Source organism: Pleurodeles waltl, chromosome 7 (assembly GCF_031143425.1).
Source record: "Pleurodeles waltl isolate 20211129_DDA chromosome 7, aPleWal1.hap1.20221129, whole genome shotgun sequence".
Taxonomy (NCBI): domain Eukaryota; kingdom Metazoa; phylum Chordata; class Amphibia; order Caudata; family Salamandridae; genus Pleurodeles; species Pleurodeles waltl.
The window spans coordinates 1,379,454,082-1,379,475,320 of NC_090446.1; the positions used below are offsets into that span (position 1 = coordinate 1,379,454,082).

A 21,239-nucleotide genomic window follows, 5' to 3' on the forward strand; every position below is an offset into this window, starting at 1 on the left:
TAGGGGGTGGGGGGTTGTGCTAGTTTTAGGGGCGGGGGTTCGCTGTAGGTTTAGAGTCGCAGTATTTTTAGTTTTTAGGGGTGGGGTTCGGGGTAGTTTAGGTTTTGGGGTGGGGGGGTCACGGTAGTTTTAGGGGTGGGGTCGGGGTAGTTTAGGTTTAAGGGTGGTGGGGGTCACGGTAGTTTTAGGGGCGGGTCGCAGTTATTTTAGGGTCGGGATCAGGGTATTTTTAGTTTTTAGGGGCGGGGTGGGGGTGGAGGTAGTTTAGGTTTAAGGGGGCATGGTAGTTTTAGGGGCAGGGGTGGGGAGTGAGCTATTTTTAGTTCTTAGGGGCAGGGGTGTGGGGTCGGGGTAGTTTAGGTTTTAGGGGGTGTGGGGGTCACAGTAGTTTTACAGGTGGGGTGGGGGGTCGGGGTATTTTTAGTTTTTAGGATTGGGGTGGGGGGTCGGGGTAGTTTAAGGGGCAGGGGTAGTTTAAGTTTTAGGGGTTGGGGTAGTGGTAGAATTGTTTTTAGGGGTATGGGTGGGGGGTTTGGGGTACAGTTGTTTTAGGGGTGGAGGGACGGGTGGGGGAGTCGCATGCTGGAACCACACATGCAATTCCACGCATGCCTTTACCAGGAATGCCTTTACAACAAATGATTTTCACAATCCGTTTGAATTTTGATCATACTCTCAGGAGCCCACATGGGTGATACATGGCCCATTGTGTTCTAGGGTACAGTCACGTACTTCATATCTATCCAACTCACCGCTTCCAGAAATCCATCAGTCCTTTTTCTGCACTCATGCTTACCTGCCAAATCCCATTAGCTGGAGTACCCTATTAAACCACTCTGAACAAATCGGAACAGACAAGGAGAATTCCCAGGGTTCAAAATTCAGTTTATTTCAAGGGTCGGGCTTTGCACTGCCTGAAAAAATATAACGACGTATCTGCAGTTCACTTTTCGTGGTATTATTCTTATGCTTGGGAAAACACAAATAAAAAGGAAGAAAGGAAATATTTGCACTGGGAAATTCAATTTTCCCAGAAGTTGTTGAATCACATAGATTGGATGAAGTTTCCCCTGGGCTGCTATATAAATATGAACCAATGGATAATAAATAAATATATATTTTAGCACTACTGACCAACGGCAGAGTCATTGTTGGGTTTTTAATGTGCGCTTGCGATTTGAGGATGGTGCACTCTGATAGTGAACAGATACCTCTGTCTCATTAGACCCAAGCACTTACATATCTCCTGTCAAAAGGTACCAGGGCCTTGCCTTTAGTGCAGTGACATTAACAGGTCTGTGGTTTAGACCTGGACACTGAAGATGGGATCCTCACTAAGGACATTATTGTGCATACCTGCCACGTCGAACGTTTGAAGGACCCTGTGGTGGGATGTAAATGGATGTCAGGTCTTACGAAGTGCACATATCTGTTAGTAGGAGAAATATGCTCTACGGCTATGCAGGTATTGTTTTGATGATGATTCACGCCTGTAGGGAAAATGTACTCCTGCTTACAGAAGAGACATGCAACATTTTGTAGGGGAGATATCTGATCACATTAAGTGGTAGATTAACCCCGCTATAACAGAGGTATAACTTAATGTTCACAGCATTTATGTCTATAATGCAGAACATATATACAAACTAGGCATCTGTCCAAAGGGAGACGGCAAAGTAGATTTATATATTACAATTTGGACATTTTTCATGCATCTCTCTAAGGCTCATCAAATGCTCACTTCAGGATGACGACCAGCAGGAGAGATCTGCTAATTTTCAGGATAGATCTAGCCCAGGAAGGAGGGATCTATCTTTCTTAATAAATATTTATCATTGGAGCATGGTCAGAGGCGTGATATGCTGGTAGGAGTAAGACATTGCTGGTTGGTGTCTTTGAGGCCATTTGCAGCATAAACCCAAGTCCACTATTTGTTTCCAGTGGCCACTTGTACACGCAGAGTGGATAATTGGCAGGAGTTGCAGGTGAGGGCAGTCAGAATAATGTTTCAGAATCTTTCACTGCCATGTGTGCCACAAGATCTCATGGGCATGGACCAGGGTGGATGTAGCCCTGAAGTCTTTAAGGGCTGGAGTTGTAGATCTTCATAAGGAGTTCAGAACTTGCTCAGGTTCATCGCTCATCTGTAAGTAGGTAGCTTGGTAACTTGCCGTAGAGTGCAGAGCACTTCAATAAGTTCTGTATTGTATAAAATGTTGTCAGGGGAGTCGAGAACACTAACAGAAAATGAATCCCTTGATACTCATGTTTGTCAGACACGGGGCTCATCTTCCTGCGTCTGAGGTAGGATGTTTGAGAGGGTCTCAGTTCGCACGCTGCTCGAAAATGTTGGCAATAGATCTGGGGAGAAGAATAAACATGTCAGTAGGTTAAAGACAATATCCTATTTAGGGTCTTAGCCCCTTCTGAATGTTGGGGCTTGTACATTGTCCTATCAATTGACTCATCCTATAAATGTTGTCACCTACACTTTATTCTTTTGAAGGACCTTTACTAAGCATGAAATCACTTACATATTTGCCTGTGGAAGAGCTCGGTTTTGTACTACACTGTGACAGCAAACTTTGGAACAAGGGAGGCAATTATTGTACTACAAGATGATGAATGCATTATACAACCTAGATTGGAAGAATGGGGAAAACAAGGTGAACAATGTTAAAAAGGCCTAGGATGCATACAGGGAATACTTAACAGTGTCCTTCAGTGTGCTTTAAACCTTGATTTGTCCTACTTATACACATTTAAACCATTACAAAAGCATAACCTGTTTAACATACTTGGGGGATTATTTGAAGAGTGGCAGGTGTGGGCCACTCACCGCAAATTTGCCTGTGCTGTCTCCACCACCAATTTCTGGTGGACGTCTTACATCTGCCAAACTCTAAGTAAACCACTTAGTAATTTACTGTATAGGGCATTGGGAAACAACACATCACATGTTGAGGATTTAATTTATACCTAACCAGCCCTCAGACGATCACTATGGCCCTCATTACAACCATGGCGATCGATGTTAAAGTGGCCGTAATACTGCCAACCGGCTGGGGGTAAAAAAATGGGATTTGGACCCTGGCAGTTACCGCCATCCAACACTGCCACTTTAACACACCGACCACCAGCCGGCCCGGCGGCCATCACATTCCCACCCTCGGGATTACGACCCGGCCTACTGCCATGGTTTTCATGGTTTTTGTACCGCCATGAAAACCATGGCTGTAGGCACGATCAGTGCCAGGGAACCCCTTCCCTGGCACTGATGGGTGTCTCCACCACCTCCCACCCCCTCCCCAGAGTCCTCCCTCACCCGCTCCTGCCCCTGCCCCTGCAACACATATACACACGCGCACCCATATACACACATGCACACACACATACCCACCTCCACCCACGCATGCACACATACATACCCACACACCACAACACACACCAACATACCTTGTCACACACATGCATCCACAACACACAACACTCACAATCACTCATTCATGCATGCATCCAACACGACTCCTGCATGCATGCATCCCAAAACATATGCCCACCCTCCCCCCACATACAGACAGCACCCACCAACCCCCTGTGCGGTCAGAGAACCTCACTTACCTGTTTGCAGGGGGATCTCCAGCTGGAGACAGTCCGCAGCACTGCTGTCAGCAGCAGCGTCCGCCAGCAAAACACCACCAGGACGTATCATTGCTCATGATACGGATGGCGGTGATTGGCTGGCGTGGCGGTGCTGCTGTCAGCAGCGCCACCTTACTGCCGTCCACCGCCATGACCGTCTGCGGGGTTCCGCCAGATTTCTGACGGAATACCGTACGCGGTCATAATACGCATTGCGGGCTGGTAGCCACGGCGACGGTATGTTGCCGGCCGTCACCATGGCGGTAGGTGGTCAATACCGCCAATGTTGTAATGAGGGCCTATGTCTGCGTGTTCAAACAATAGCCTACAATACCTACATATGCACAACAGTGCATACCATAGTGGACTGTGCCTGGGACTCAATCTGCACCTTACTGATGAGGCCCAATAAGGACAACACTGGACTGTGGTTGCTTGTGTTCCCATTCAAAAGGGACATAACCTAGCCCTGCAAGCTGGGCAGTTCATATGTGAGCAATACCAAAACAGGTTTGTAAATGGTTTGCCAATGTCTGTAGAGACATAATAGGCTAGAAACAATGGACTGTACTATGGTCCAGAGTAATAATCAGTGACTGAAATTAATGTAAGAATGTCACTCTTCTCTTTTTTGCTTCTCTCTTTAAAATTAAATTAAACCATGCACCTCTTCTGGTCAGCCTATGCCATCACAATAAAGAATATGTCCCAGGGCTAAGCTTCTGTAATGCACTTTTGACACAGACCCACCCACAGGTACTTAAATATTAATTATTTACTCTACTCCTGCCAACACTTCTCTATACTCCTTGGTATTCTCCTGACCATGAATCAAATATTCACTTATTCAGAATATTACAAATTTCAATCATCACTCAGTCAATGGGCATTTGTAGCATGTTGCTCCTCTTGTTTAAGTCTTTCATTACATGCACATCACAAGTTCTCCTCTACCCCATTCCTCAATGAAAAATAAAACATCTTGGACATTCCACAGAGCTCTGTCCTCGCCCCTCACTTACATAACTTACATGGACTCATCCATCCAGATTATTCTTCATTTTGAGGTCATCCTGATAGTACTCATAAGCAGCATCTGTGACCAGTGGTAGCTGGTGACATTTGAAAGTGGTGAGGCATAAACGTTGGGTATGGCTTTTAAGTAGCAAACAACGCAAGCAATCTTAATGGACAAATGTGGAGTCCGGGGCGGGTCCTCATCCCAAGACAAAATTGAAAAGAGATTGACAAATGGTGCGTTTTAAAGCAAATTAATTTACTGATAAAGCAAGGCTTATAAAACAGTGGGAACGCAAAGTCTTGAAATATCAAACACATTAAAAACTGTTCCATATCTTACTGCAGTAATATGTTCAACAGTTACTGTAATGTGCTTCTGTTCTATATTTACTTCATTGATAAGTTCAAGAGTTACTGTGATGTGCAAATTGTAGAGCACAACAACTTCAGCCCTTTAAAGTGTGTGCTTGCCCAGTGTCTTGCACTGCATGTGTCATCAACTTTAGAAAAAAGTGCTCTAATCAGACTTCAGGAAGCTCCCATGGCTGCAGACTGCTATAAGCCATATAGGCATATGTGCAGAAAGCTTTTTAAGTAGGATGGAAAAAAGTGGGAGCTCTCTAAAAGGGAACATGTAAAATAAATTTATATGATGCCCATAGTGTGACACCCAGCTGGTATTTTGGTTTCTCTCTGAGATGTAATTGCATCCAGATATATAGCACAACAACTGACATACACCTAAAATCTGTCTGTACAATTAGCTTTGTCAATGGTTGTTAGCTGTTTAAGATAAATGAGTAACAACAATGATTTGCTAAAAATAATAAACATTGGAAATGTTTCAGTTCTGAAATTGTGAGTCTGTGAATTAAACAGTATTGAGGTCTATGGAAGGAGTTTTGGATTTCAGTTATGTGAGCTTTTTGTTAGATATGTATGCCCTTTTTCTTTGCATATCTCATCCATCTGCACATCTTCAACCACCTCTCATTCCTCTTCAGCGCCCTCTTTTCACTCTTCCCTGAATGCATTTCCTCTCATCACCCTCGCTTCTCCACTTCCAAATATACACTGCACTCACCCACATTTAAACAATGTATTTCCCTTTGCTTTTGCCTTGTTAAAATATTGACATTGGTGTACCCCCTTCACACACATTTACAAACAATTTTAATTGCAACTGGAATACATGACCATTGTTCTGTGTGCTCTGCAGAGAGGCCAACCCACTGATAGGCACTTTGCTTTGGCTTCAGCCTCTGCGCCAGAGCTCTCAATCAAACCCCTCATAAACACCTGACTTGGCTCAAAGTATGCTCTATGCAAGAGTAATAAGATGCACGGGAACAAATACAGAAACACAACTGATAAAATAGTTAACACTCTTGGGGAATGCAAGATTAAGTAAAACACGTGAAATAAGAGGGAAATTAAGTCACTGACATCCATTGTCTTAATGTTTTTAACATTCACTGTTCGCAAATCAATCCATGTTTTTGGTGTTAATGTTAAGGGCATGAAGATAAGGACAGTTTTATCGCCATACTGCAGATAACTGCCTTTACTACAACCACATGTTTCTCCCTTTGCTCTTGACTCAGATATTTGGATCAACTTTGCATTGGGAACAAAAACCCTGCTCGTCTTTTGGATCAATTTCGCGGGGGAACAAATAGAGCTGGTCTATTTCTTAATGCGCCAGCTATGTGCAGCCAGGGCCTGGGGTGTCACAGTGAGGGACGTTACTGTGACCGGGGTCTCAGCACAATATACACAACACAAGATTACTATTACCGAAGACAAGGCACCAGATCACAAGTGCTTGCATTCACTCCTATGTGTGATGAATGGGAAAGGGTGGGATCTATGCCTATGAATGATGTACGGCTGCCCTCATGCAGGGACGGATATTCCCACTCCCAAAACTATGATGCTGAAAGTGTCACTGGCCTACAGTGGATACTGTCATAAACTACAATGGCAAAGAAGGTATTTAGAACAGTAAGCCCTGCAATGTGCGTCATAGTTCAGAAAGTTGATTTACTCCCTTCTTCTATTTATTGCTTCAGAGAGAGGCAGGGCAGCCAGCCTGGGAATGCCATCCCAGATTTAAATACATTGATTTGTTTAGAGATACGATTGCATCTCTAAATAAATTGATCTACTTAATACTTCGGCAGGAATGTGTAGGAATTTCAGTGGGGTGCAGCCCCCGAGCCCTAACAGAGAAAGCGGCCCTGTCTGTGACTGTGTGAGAGACATAAGTCATTGAACAGGAGACACTGGCTCAAATGAAATTAATCAAAGACAGAGGCTCTGGGGTTGGAAGTGGCAAGTAAAGAATTGAACACTGTTGCATTGACCCAATGATTTGGGCTGATGTCTTAAGCGGGGCCCACAGTTCATACTCTGGATTTCAAAACTGATTTTAATTTGGGAGTGTGACCTGCAACCGACCAAGATGGCTGCTTAAAGTGGGAGCGCTAGTCTATTGCCCACAAAATCCTTCACCATCTTTCCTTAAACAAGGCCCCACACCTGCTTGCTGCTGCCCATCTTAAGATGGTCGCTGATCGCTGGTCTTTTGTAACTGCAATCGCTGCTGATTTGCCCCCTGGAGCTGCTGATCATGGGTGAGTGATTGTCGTGACCTGCGCCTCATGGCTGGAAACCTGTGTGTCAGCCTCCGGCCTGGAGCGGGTACTGGTGTGGCACCGATATCGAGGATGGCTCTGGAGTGGCCTGCGTCACCTACATCACTAGAGGCCTTGCCCCTGAAGCCATCTGGAGGTGAAATTGCTGATATCAGAGATGCCGAGGACTGGCCCCACAGCTGGCAGGGCAGGCAGAGTGGCACAGCAGGGCCATTTGAGCCGATATGTGGGGAGCGAGAAGCTGGTCGGGAATATTAATGGGGCCTCTGCCCACGCTGCACCAGGAGAGGGGACCCGGCTAGCAGTGCTTGCCTTTGCTTCCTGCCGGGTGGGAGGTGGCGAACAACTGGAGGTCTGCCTTGATGGAGGCCGGCAGGAGCCCTGAGCTGCTGACAAGAGTGTAGCCCCCTGGGGTGGGCACTGTGTTTTCCTGGGCCAGGTATGTGGCCTCGAGCAACCCCTGCGGGTGATAGGTAGGTTTGCGGCTGGCTTTTGGGGTAGGCCTATGGGTGCACCTTCCCTGAAGACACTGATAGGCTTCTTGACGCTGGGAATCTTCACTTAGTTGCATCCCACTTTGGTGCTCTCCTTTGGAACATTCAGCGAATCGTCTGGCCCTCACTCTTCGCAGTCCTTGGTCAGGGCCCCATACACTTTTGCAGCCAGCCAGCGTTCCACAACATTGGAAGACTGCGGGACAGCATTGATTTTTGCTGCTGCAACATACTTCAATAAATAACAGTTTCCTGCATGTTTGGTTTCTGCCATCGGTTTTTTTCCACCACTTCTAGGACTCGGTTGGCATCAGCTGTCCTGGGGATCCAATGCCCCCATTGCTGAAGGTGGGACTGGTGAGGGCAACCAAGATTGGTGCTGTCCCACCTATCTAGAGCCTGTTGTCTGTCCTCCCCTCCTGTGGTTCGCTGTGGCTTCCTTTTAAATTGAACTGTGACCCTACTCTGGGGTGTTGTGCCTACTCCTGGTATTGGCCTATGGGTGAAGTGGTAGCTACTGACAGATGTGTTCGCCTGCCAGCATTGACGGGGACCACTCTGACTATGGTGGAGGGTGCAAGCCCGGCCTGGAGAGGGCCTCCCGCCTGTTCATTAATGTTGTCCGCCTTGCTGCATAGGGAGGGTTTGTCTTGTCAGACTGTGGGCCGTACAACTCCTGCCATCATGGGCAAGACAGATCCAAGGTAACCTAAGCTCGGATTTGAACCTCACAAAGATGCCTTTCGCAAAGCCGATGAAGGAGGCACTACACAGGTGACCACAGATCTCCTGCTTTCCGAGGCAGATATACATGCTCTGCTGCTTCAGATGAGCGCTGGCCTTCAGCACATAGACTCTAAAACTGGTAACTTCATGGGCCAGCTGGACAGGCTGCAGGCTCACCTCACGAAGCAGAAGACAGGTACCACTTACACAGAGCAGCACCTTTCTTCAGTAGAAATTGATCAAGCAACTTTTGCGGCTGACTATCGCAAACTTTGTGACAAATTACTCAGTGTGGCTGCCAAAGATGAGGACCTGTAAGCTTGTTCTACGTGGAACAACCTGCACCTGGTGGATATTACCGAATCCACTAATACTGGCCAGATGAGGATGTTTGTTGGAAAATTGCTGTGTGAACTGTTTGATGCAGCATCCCTTGCCAAATCCTGTGTGGTGGAACACGCTCATCGTTCGCTGGGCCCTCATTCGGTTTACAGTGCGCCTCCGTGTCATATTATAGCCAAATTGCTAAACTATCATGACTGAGTTGCAGTGCTTCGATTGGATCAAGAGAAGGGCAAGCTTACGTACCAAGGCTCTAGGCTCTCAATTTTCTCAGACCATTGTCTGATATACAGGAAGCACAGTGTGCCTTCTGAGAGGTTTAGCCACTTCTTCAAGACCACAATGATCCCTATGCCATGTTATATCCAGCACGCCTCCACTGTAAATTAAATGGGAAGCCTGCCATATTGACATCACTGGCAGAGTTCCTTCGCTGCATCAAAGCTGCCCTTCAAAGGCAAGGCGCCATTGCCGTAATGCTCACTTCTCATCTCCTCGCAGTGACACTGGCCTATCAGATATCACAGGTCCCGACACTGGAGACTGCAGGACTCTGCCTTCCTTACAAGCCTCTGGCTTGAGGAGCCGCTTATGCACCACATGTAGATTCTCTATACTTGGTGCCTCGTTGCTATGCTTGAACCCTATAACTAATTTCCCCTAGTGGCCTGATGCAATTGTAGTTTTGGTTCCCTTGCTATCTCTTACTTACAAGTTTAGTGCCTTTTCACCCTGGAGAGCCACAGACAACATGATGGCAGTTCATGGGGTAGCCAGTCCTTTATAGTTGTCATTTGGGGGGGGGTTGACTGCACTGAGTTTCCCCTATTGCCCTGCATGTTTCATTTGTTCAGATTTGATCCTTGAGTGTGCACTGTTTTCTGTTCATGTATTCATGATTCTTCCTTTGTTTTTAGGGGATGCACTGATGTTGGGGATGGTTAATGTGGGGGGAGAGGGAAGGAGGGTTTATGTTTTTGACTTTGTTAACTTTATGTTTTTGTGAAATGGCTGCTGATGATCCTATATTGTTCATTGGCTCTATGGATGTTTTCCTGGGCCGGGTAGATTGGCACTACCCGGACCTCTCTGGGCCCTACTATGTACATGGCGCTTGTGTATGTTCCTGTTTATAGGCCTGCATGCCATGATCTCCCCTAAGACATTTGAGATAAACCTTAGTACCTGGAATGTTCACAGCTTCAGTGACCCAAGGAAAAAGTGCAGAGTACTTGCCTATTTGACGTGTCTTAAGATTCATATTGCATTGTTGCAAGAAATGCATCTTCAGTTCCAAGCGCAGGCACTGTTTGCTGCTAACTGGGCAGCTCATCGGGTATATGCAAACTCTTCAGTCTATGCCCTGGGGGTGGCCTTGCTGGTCAGGAAAGGTCTCCCTGCTTGTTTGCTAGCAGAGCTCTCTGATCTGCGGGACAGATTTGTTATTCTGCAGCTGGTCATTAATGGTAAGCATCTTACCATAACTAATAAATATAGGCCCAACATTGACCATCTAGAATTTGTCTGGACTATTTGGAGACGCTGTTTGACCTTGTACCCTGGTAGCATTCTTTCGGGCAGGGATTTTAACTTTGTACTAGACAGGGATATGGACTGTTCTAATCCTGCATCTCGCACCCATTGGGCTTCCGGACAGCGCTATGCGTGACATTATCGAAATCTCTGGCCTGCTTGGTTTTTGGAGAGCCCATCATCTTGAGCTTAAAGAAGACACACATACTTTCAGTGTGCACGTATCCTGGGCTAGGCTAGATTACTGGCTGGGAACCTCTGATACTTATGGCTGGGTTGCGTGAATCAAACACTTACGTCACACTTTCTCTGATCACTTACAAGTGATTCTTACCCTTGCTCTCCCGGCCTCTGCGCATATCGCCTTTGCATGGAAGCCCTCTCCCCAGGCACCATAAGATCCAGTCTTTTGGTCTGTTATTCAGCATTACATTAGTGACTTCTTTGAGATTAATGAGGGCTCAGTGGAGTCTGTGGGTACAATGCAGGAAACAGTTAAAGTGTACCTCAGGGGGATGTGGATATCCAAGCAGTTCTTGATCCAGAAAGATTTCCGATGCCAACTGGAGCTCTTGGAGCTCCACCTTCATCAATTAAAACGTGACTTAGAAGCTGCCTATCAGCCGAGCTTGGTGGCAGAACCTCAAGCGGCATTAACAGAATACACTGCTGTGGCCGACCGCAAGTGCCGGCATTCACATCAATATGAAATTATGCATGCTTATGGGAAGGGTGATAGGCCTGGCCAAACACTAGCACACATGCTGAAGCAGAGGCGAGGGTCTCCCATTGTTACTTGCTTGACTCGCAATGATGCGCAGTAGTTATTGGTGCTGATGATATTAGAACAGGGTTTGCACACTTTTACACTCATCTATACACCCTCTGGTATTCACATGACTCAGTAGACTATGCCGCCTATCTGGATCACCTCACCCTGGCTTGCCCGAAGGGATCCTGTGGGGCACTTCTGGCAGAGCCCATAACCTTGGAGAAGATCACTTCAGCAGTAGAGGAATTACCTACTTGCAAATCCCAGGAAGCAATGGTCTACCCCTCCGAACTCTACAAAGCATTCTCGCCTCTTCTTGCCCTCCCTTTTGCAGGTCTATGAAGGATCCCTATGTACAGGTGTCCTGCCACCCTCACTGTGGGAAAGAGTCCTTATAACGCTCTTAAAACCAGACGTACCCTGAGTGCTCAGACTCCTAAATAGTAACGCTAAAATCCTTGCTAATGGGCTTACCAAGAGGCCTTCTCCTGTCCAGTCAGGCTAGATTAATTCCTCATTGTTCCACCTCCCACAATCTCAGGACCTTGTTTGTCCTGCTCCATCAACTGCCTTCTTCAAGAGCACTAAAGCTTTTTATTCTCTTGAGCAGCCATAATTATGTGTGTTTCTGCATCAGCTCGGGATCCCAGACAGTTTCTTGCATTTGATACAACTCCTCTATATGGCCCCCTCTTCATGGACCCGGATTAATGTTCTGTTATCAGAGTCTATCCCCATTGGCGGGGGCATCCGTCAGGGTCACCCTCTTTCACCATTGTTACATGCGTTGGCGACTGGGCCGCTGGCCTCGGCTATTCATCAGCACCATGGTCACAGAAGTCTGGCTTTCTCCCTTCTAAATATTGTCATATTATTATACGCAGATGACATCACTCTCTATCTGAGCAACCGCAGGGTACACCTGGACCTGGTTATCTGAGAATTGGCATTATTCCGGGTGGTGTCAGGCATAGTGACCAACTGGACTAAATCCTTGGAGCTGCTATGCCTTCCAAGGGAAATGCCGATGATTATAAGAAACTCCTCGCCCTGACATTGTTGCTTGCCAAGTGTAGGGTGGCATGTGCGTGGGATATCGGGAGGGTTCCCACCACCCGAGAGTGGCTGTTAGACGTGGCTTATTGTCAAAAGCAATTACCATTGCATTACTCATTGCTTCCTTCTGCTAGTAGGCCTAAACACATTTGGGAGTCCTTCCAACTGTTGTTGGCAGAGCCAAAGCCCTCCTTTCCATCTCCTGTAACACATTAATGTACTTATGAACTTGCTCCTAGTGTGGACTGTTTTCGTTGAGGCCTGCACTTCTGATATGAGTTCATTGTTAATGTTGGTTAATGTACTACATTGCTTATTCTGCAATGGTTGAATAATACCATATGTGCCTTCTGACTGCCCTGACGCAGCACCCATTGAAATTCAAGTTATCGATTATCCTTTATGTGGAGATGCAGCTATTTATTCTTGTTGTACTGGTTTTATATCTTAAAATTATAAATAACATTTTAAAACAAAAAAAAAAAATTCAGTTGTCACTTGGTCCGCACAGATTTCTTTTTTTCACCTCTTTTAAGAAAACTTCACGCTGAATAAGGTACGGAAAACCTTTGTTACTTGACAAGGGTCCTCTAACCGCTCCTCGCTCCGTCCTCCCTCACCTCACCAACGTTCTATCATCAACTCCACATAAATTGGAGAGCGGAACATTACAAGGGAATAAACGATGGAGGGGGGGATGGAAAACAAAAAAAGTGAAATGTACCATGTAGATTACAACAACCTCTTTTTGTTTGTGTCTGTCAAAGTACAGAAGTGCATGTTTTCTTGGCAGCTTTTGTTAGATTCGTTTATATCACAGCGTTGGGACACATTAACATCGTAAAAATTAAGCAGGTACACCTTTACGTGGTGCATCCCCTTTGCTTTCGCAATCTCCTTTACCGAAGAAGCTCCATTGGTCGCCCGTTCATGGCGGGATCCTTTCTATCATGTATGACCATTGCTCAATCTAGAACAAAGCACTTTCTTCATTAAATCAGAAGGTTCGTGTACCCTTTGCTTCGTGGTTCAGATGCTACTTCAAGTTTGCTGTTTATAAAGTCCAAGGGTCGGATTCATTTTTTTCAGTTCTTGCTCCCTAAGGTGGTAAATGTCAGCTGTTTTGTCTGCGAATCAGCATACATCTTCTGTTTTGAAAAAAAGTTGAAAATATAGCTTCTGAAAGTGTATCATTCAGGAATGCGTTTGGTGAGGCTTATGGTAGTTATGGGCTGCTTAAGTGACAACAAACCCTTTGGAGTATACTTTGCGCTCTAGGAGTGATATGTTAATAAAAAGCAGCACGGTAAACACAGCCGCATCTTATACACGAGATATGTGGGCTTCTGCCCATCAGCCCGTCAGCCCGTCAGCCTGTCAGCCTGGACCATTTTTCAGTGCTGTTTGACACAAATGGTAACACTGTTTTCATGAGCAGAATGTCAAAAGACATAGGGCCTGATTCTAAGCTTGGTGGGCGGCGGGAGCCGCCCGCCAAGCGGGAACCGCCAGAAGACCGTCCCGCGGTCAAAAGACCGCGGCGGTCATTCTGGGTTTCCCACTGGGCAGGCGGGCAACCGCCAAAAGTCCGCCCGCCAGCCCAGTTGGAAACACCCTTCCCACGAGGAAGCCGGCTCCGAATGGAGCCGGCGGAGTGGGAAGGTGCGACGGGTGCAGTTGCACCCGTCGCGAATTTCAGTGTCTGCAAAGCAGACACTGAAATTCTTTGTGGGGCCCTCTTACGGGGGCCCCTGCAGTGCCCATGCCATTGGCATGGGCACTGCAGAGGCCCCCAGGGGCCCCACGACACCCCATACCGCCATCCTGTTCCTGGCGGGCGACCCGCCAGGAACAGGATGGCGGTATGGGGTGTCAGAATCCCCATGGCGGCGCAGCAAGCTGCGCCGCCATGGCGGATTCCCATGGGCAGCGGAAAGTCGGCGGTACACCGCCGGCTTTCCGCTTCTGGCCACGGCTGTACCGCCGCGGTCAGAATGCCCGGCGGAGCACCGCCAGCCTGTTGCCGGTGCTACCGCCGACCCCGGCCCTGGCGATATTTACCGCCAGGGTCAGAATGACCCCCATAGCCAGTGGGAAACACCCTTCCCACGAGGAAGCCGGCTCCGAATGGAGCCGGCGGAGTGGGAAGGTGCGACGGGTGCAGTTGCACCCGTCGCGAATTTCAGTGTCTGCAAAGCAGACACTGAAATTCTTTGTGGGGCCCTCTTACGGGGGCCCCTGCAGTGCCCATGCCATTGGCATGGGCACTGCAGGGGCCCCCAGGGGCCCCACGACACCCCATACCGCCATCCTGTTCCTGGCGGGCGACCCGCCAGGAACAGGATGGCGGTATGGGGTGTCAGAATCCCCATGGCGGCGCAGCAAGCTGCGCCGCCATGGCGGATTCCCATGGGCAGCGGAAAGTCGGCGGTACACCGCCGGCTTTCCGCTTCTGGCCACGGCTGTACCGCCGCGGTCAGAATGCCCGGCGGAGCACCGCCAGCCTGTTGGCGGTGCTACCGCCGACCCCGGCCCTGGCGGTATTTACCGCCAGGGTCAGAATGACCCCCATAGTCATCACCCAGTAAGTGAAAAGCTGGTTGCAGCTCTGTCTGCTCACTGGCCACCTCATCTTTCATAATAATATCACCTCGTCTTCCCAAGTAGGTTCTGGTGTCGCCCAAAATCAGCTGGGGCTTCACTGCTACAAAGAACATGTTCAGATAATTGTTCAGCTCACTTGAGCAACATCAGTGATAATTTCTAAGTATGGACGGTCGTGAGGATAATCAAAAATAGATGAGAAACAGCTTCAGGTGCCCAATCAATACAAAGGGCGCGCTAAATGACTACCTCTGGAGGCTATTTGGACTATACTCTTCAATCAGTGTTTTGGGATGCCAGTGCACAAACGCTAGACCTTAAGAGTGGCAAGGAGCTCCTGCATATCCAAAACGTCTGTAGTTCAAATTCTGAGCAAAATCAAAGAAGGAACTCTGTGTAAGTTCCCGTTTTAGGCAGAAGGCATTCAAAGATTTAAAAAGCACAGCAACCCATTAAGGACACTCTTCTCCAGCTTGTTGAAATTGCTTCCAGTATGGTTAGTATTTTATGAATGGAACTTGTAAAGACTTTGCTAAATTACAGAGGGTTCAGCAGGCTAAAATACAGTAGGTTTGTGGATTGATTGTTTTAATGAAGCTCCCTTCATGTTGTTCCTCTTTACTCTCCTTGGCTGCTTGCTGATCCCTGGGCAAAAACTCCTCCTATGAACTCTGATGATAAGAAAATATAATTCCAGGATTGCTCATCGTCGATTACAGATGGGTTTAGGGGGGATTTAATCTAAAATGCATTATATTTGAGTGGGCTCCACTGATGGATTAATGTGTCTCACTTGTAATGATCTCAGATTAAAATAGAAACTTGCCCAGAGTTCTTTATATAATTTTGCATAATATATGTACAGCTCTAAGGTTCCAGACGTTTTGTTTTAAGTGCACGTTTTTGTAAAACCACTGACATACATAAACCATTCCTAGCAGAGAAACAAACGTAAGACACCGCCAGCACCTGTTAGAGACATATAGATAGCCACTTCATTTGGTCCAACAGATGAAAAGGTTGTGTTTCTTTTTTAATATATAAAGCTTATTTTCCTTGAGTATTTGTATTAAACGGATTTTGCTGAGCTAGTGAAAAGTAAATATCTTAAACTGAGAATTTGGCAGGGCTATACATTCCAGAATCTAATTACTAAAACCAGGGTAGGACAGGGACAGCCCCATTAGAGATTCAGACAGCTATAAAAGTGGCCCAAGTTTGCAAACTGGGCCCGTTATGAACTTGACATGCGGTGGAAGTGTTTAACGGGGTATGGAAGACTGCATGGATTTGAGCTTGCTGAGGGCAATGTTTGTTTCACCATCAGACCATAAAGTGGGCCTACCAACAGGCACAGGAAATGGCCTGAACTACTCACACCCGATATGATATCTCTGGGTTTTATCAGTACCGTACAGGAGTCTTCGGGACTAATGTGATACGGAAATCTGGTCTGTCTCTCTGGCTGTTTCTTTGCAATGATGTGTCTACTGACCTGTTGCTTTGTGTTGAGTCTGATGTCTTAGCCCTCACTTACTCCAACTTAACTTCAACCCTGTAGTGAGTCTGGGCAAAAAAAAGGCCCAAAACCTTAAAGCGAAGTAGCCCACATTTCCAAATTCTGACACAACACGTTTCACGAGTAGGGCAGCAATAACCATCCCTAATCGGTCAGAGGAGACAAGGGGTCTTCTGAGGGGTGGATGTATAAATATGCATGTTATATCATGTCATTCTTTATTGTTTTAGTGGTACCTGGATTACGCTGTTTTAGAAAATATCTGTTAAGTGGTGCATTTATTTTAAAGCCTTTTTAGTCAGTAACGTTGTTTAATACTTAATAACATTAGAGGGTTTCTTTAGAGGGGTTTTCGGAATTAATAGTAGTAATACAGATGGTATATTTAAAGGCGCTGCACACCAGTGAGTTCGCACTGTCCAAGAGATGTGTGCAACGATTTTAGTTGTTTCATCTCCTTCTATAACAGTTCACTATCTATTACAAATAGCATCCTGCCTTGCTCACAAACCATCCCATATTGGCACAAAACAGAACACACATTGGTATTTGTGTAACTCATAAGTCCATTGCTCTATTGCCAGATATTCCAGTGCAGATCTCCACACACAGCATAGTCTGCTAATGCCACGAGTTAAAGCACTGCTTTCTCTGCTATATTAATGCTTCCAGGGTTTCCTTAAATACTTGTTCACTATCCAGTGACCTATCTACAGACCCGCGTGGTAACATAATCCTGGGTTCTAGTTGTTACTGCACCAGCAGTGGCAGTCAGATTTCACCACCCATCACCTAGATGTAGAGATGCGGCCCAGCATGACCTTGAAGGGAAGGGTGTGTGTGGGGGGAGTTGTTGGAACAGAGAGGTTTCTCATCTACATTTAAATATGCCATAATCTCATACTTCATAAGAAAGGTTATTTTCCCACCTTCATTGCTCACCAGTCGTTTCTCTCTATTCATATAAGTTTATGATTTAGATTTTGTTGGGGACCCACCCTGAATCCTGGCAGTGTAATTCCTTTCTCATTTCCTACGGGCACCTGGTACAGGTTGCATGACTTTACAACGCATATGCCTTTACCATGCAAGGTCAGTTTAATTAAGTGAAGTCTCTACATACCATATATATATATATATATATATGGTACACATCTGTTCCAGGTAATCTGCATATTAAACACATTGTTTGGATCAGATCGACAAACCTCAGATGTATTTCGCAGCTGTAGTGGACCCTTTAGGAGAGTTGGGGGGAGTTTACCCAAAAACATAGATTTCTTGGATGATTTCGTCCTCTAAAAGCTTGCTGGGCCGGTAGTGGCCAGCCACATGTAAGTACCTGTCAGTGTTACTCTTAGAAGCACAGGCTGACAGGCCCTGTCGGTCCCGACCCTCACTGCCTAGTGTTTGGGGCCCTAAATATCGCACTTGATGACATTGAACACCACTGCATCAAATTCATCTGATGCAATCAACAGCCCCCAATTATGAGTTTGTCCCCAATAATGGAGAATAACATTCAGATTTTGGTGCTTAAGGTATCAAAATCCCCATAAAAATTTATTGTGCCTTTTTTTATAAATTTAGTCAGTTTTGACATGCGGGTGGGCAACGCATAATGAGGGTCTAAGTGATATTTGGGTGTCCATACCAGCGGGTAAGAAGGGAAGCAGATTTCCGCGTTGTGTGTTATTTTAATATGAATTGATGATGCTCAGTTCATCAATCTGCCTTCTTTCTTAGGGCGGCCCTTTCAGGGTCAGCTTTTAAGTCTTTGCTATAAAAGATGTCAGAGCAAACCCTCCCACAGAAGGAAAATATAATTCTGCGATAGACTGTGTCTTCTCCTTGAAAACTCTTGGTCCCATTTCTCATTCCTCGTTCTTCAAACAAGGAAGCAGGGTCTCTGGTCTCCGTTTCAATCATCTGCTGTTGGCTGTGAGCCCGCAGCTGCCTTCAGCAATGGAGCGCTGTGCATGTTCCCACAAGAAACCCGCCCAGTGGCGAAGGTAACGATTGGTGTGGCGAGGTCTACTTACTGGTAAACGGCTCCTGTGAGTTCATCTACATAGCTCCCTGAAACAGAAAAAAAGCAAAGTTGAGGCGCACAGCTGCTGGTATTGCTTTGAAATGAAACGGTAAATTAAGAAGCAAGAAAATTTAAGAAAGTGCTGGACATACAGTATGTAGGCAGAGTAATACACAGTCAAGGACAGGAGGTGACATGCATTTACAAAGAGACGGAAGATAATAGCTGGACTTCTATGAGTAGCCACAAACACAGGGAGTAGACAAACTGTGACTTCAGAACACTGACGAGACCTTCTATGCTACTAAAAACACTAAAGCCCAGATTTACAAAGAGTTTGTATCTGGGATGTGTTACATTTTTTAACAGAAACCCAATGCAAAATCCAATAGTGATTTGCGGTGGTTTGTATCCAAAAATAACCAGCACAGCGAAATGCGCTGCCTTGCGTTACTTTTGGTCAAGGAGGCGTTCCATGGGTGGTGCATAGGCATACCCGTTCATCCACTAGTGGATTTTGATGCAAATCCATTTTTACAAGGACTTGTAGACATTGATTTGCATGGAATCTTGTTCGTTGTATATTTCTGTGTAGGGCTTTACGGGTGAATTATCTAATTGTTGGTTTGCCTTACTCAAGCACAGATTGATAACACTAATAATGAGCACTTCCTCTTTTATGGACCTTGTGGTTTACTATATATATCGCCACAAAGGTTTACTTGTTCGCCGCCTACTACGTGAAGAGTTTCTGGATAGATGCAACAATTTTTTATCATATATTTGTAAGTCACAGATAGTACTTCTAGGACTACATGAAATCGAGCATTTAAAAAGGCGCCACCTCTTAGAAACATAGTTTCAATTATTTTGTTAGTTCATTATCCATCTGAAACCGAAAAGACAGCAATCACTTTCTGGTCTCATATTCATCTAAACGTATATAAATGTGTTCGAGATAGAGAAATAAAACAAGATCCTCTGTCACATAGTTGTTTTTCTCACTGTTTATCTTCTAGTCAGATGGCTAGGAATGTTTTCTCTCGAGTATACTTGTCATGATATTGGTATTCAAAAAGCACACAATACTTCCTAAATAATATAGCTGCTCAAATTTCTTGGTATAACTTTAGAATTAAAATCCCTCTTAATTAACGATCTAATTTTGTTTTTTGTCTCATCCTTGATGATTACATGATATTTGGGTTCGTGAATGAGATTATGAATTAATTCCCTTTCAGTTTGTAGTGCCTCATCTCGTGGTGGATGATCTCTGTGTAGGCTGCTGGAGAGGCTCACCTGTCCCGCTCACACTGATGTGATCTTCTTTCATTGAAGACCCATCCGAGAACAATCCACCCACTTATAATGCTGAAACTGCCCTGGACACGCTCAACTCCTCCACAGAGCAGCAGACCAGGCATCTCTTATTTAGGGATTAGAATATTGTTAAGGCAACGTGAGGCAGTAGTTGGTGGTGGAGACATTCGCAGCAGGACTGCGCATGCTATCTGATATACATATCCCGGGGAGAACACATGCCAACCACAGGCCAATGGAGTAAGAAAAAAAGAAAAAAAATGAAAATAAAACAAATGCAAAATACATTGACAAACGTTTGCATACTGGTTCCTTCTACTTTGTGTTTTGGGGCTGTGTCCTGGCGGTGTTTAATGCAAACAGTGCGTTATGTGCAGAAGCCTGCACTCATGTGTCACTTGACTCCCATGTTTGGAGGTGAGCATGAGGAAGTGTCTTTGTTATCACATTACAAGCTCAGACATGTCCACGTGACTGGTCTTTTGTGTCTTATTTGTATGGGTGAACCTGAGGAGGGCGGCCGCGCCCTTTCTGTCCGCTTCAATTGCTCTCCAACGGACGGTATGTGAACGTGTTCTTGAAGTTGGATGTGATCTCTGTGGTCCACTCGAGTTGTAATGCCTTGTGGTGCCACTGTACTGTTCAACACAAGGCTTACACAAGGCTTGCAAGTATTTTCATTGTCACGTTCGGGTCCACAGGAAGCATAATTTTGAGTAACAAAAAAGAGATCATCCCTCCATACAAAGTGCGACTGAGGACGCAATTGACAAAGCTTTTTCACGAGTACTTGTGTCTTACTTCTGTCTTAAATTCTGAATACACCTTTATTTTCCAGCTTTTTATTTTTGCATTTATTTATTTAGTATTTGCAAAGTGCGTGACCGCCAAAAAGGCACTCTAGTGCTTAAAACACCTGCCATACTGAAAAATTATAACTTGAACAGAAATGTCTGGAACAGATTTCTGCACTCACAGAGCTGGAAATCTGGCGGAGCTCCAGGGGAGGAGAGTTCCAGTTGTAGGCAACTTGGTAGGAAAAGTCAGGACCTCCTTGGCGACACTTTTTTATCTTTAGTAGAAGCAACAAGATGGTCCTTAAACATAGTAATGGTGAAGCCACTGCAGTCTCCACAGATGTCCTGCATGCGGAGGCCTTAATGGCAGCTTGAGCAGAAGATAAATTGCAGCATCCTGGATTAATTTCAGTTGATGGATGGTGTTGCAGGGGAACCGCAAATATAATGTATTAGCATAATTTCACCCATGAGCCTAATACAGCTTGAAGAAGATTTTAATGCCCCAATTACATATTAGTAAGTGCATAACTCTGAGTCCTCTTCCCTCGCTTTTATTCATTACTACATGAGGCCATCCTGCCTCACCAGACACTCATACCACATGCTTAATTAAATATAAAAGGACCCTACACTCCTCCTGTATGTACGTTTCATCCTGACATAACCTGAACTTTGGTTGGCCTGGAATTATCAGGAGGGTGGGAGGAATGTAGTGAATAGAA

The 21,239-nt window shown here is 45.7% G+C and overlaps 1 protein-coding gene across 1 annotated transcript in view; it reads right to left on the minus strand.

Moving 5' to 3' along the window:
* Positions 1-864: 864 nt before the first annotated feature.
* LOC138246355 (dentin sialophosphoprotein-like) overlaps positions 865-21,239 on the minus strand; it is an 87,296-nt gene continuing 66,921 nt past the window's right edge. Inside the window, exons 5-6 of the mRNA XM_069200876.1 lie at positions 18,408-18,444; positions 865-2,361 (exon numbers count right to left, since the gene is read on the minus strand). Coding sequence (XP_069056977.1) covers positions 2,325-2,361; positions 18,408-18,444 — 74 coding nt within the window. The 3' untranslated portion in view covers positions 865-2,324. The remainder of the gene's footprint in view (positions 2,362-18,407; positions 18,445-21,239) is intronic.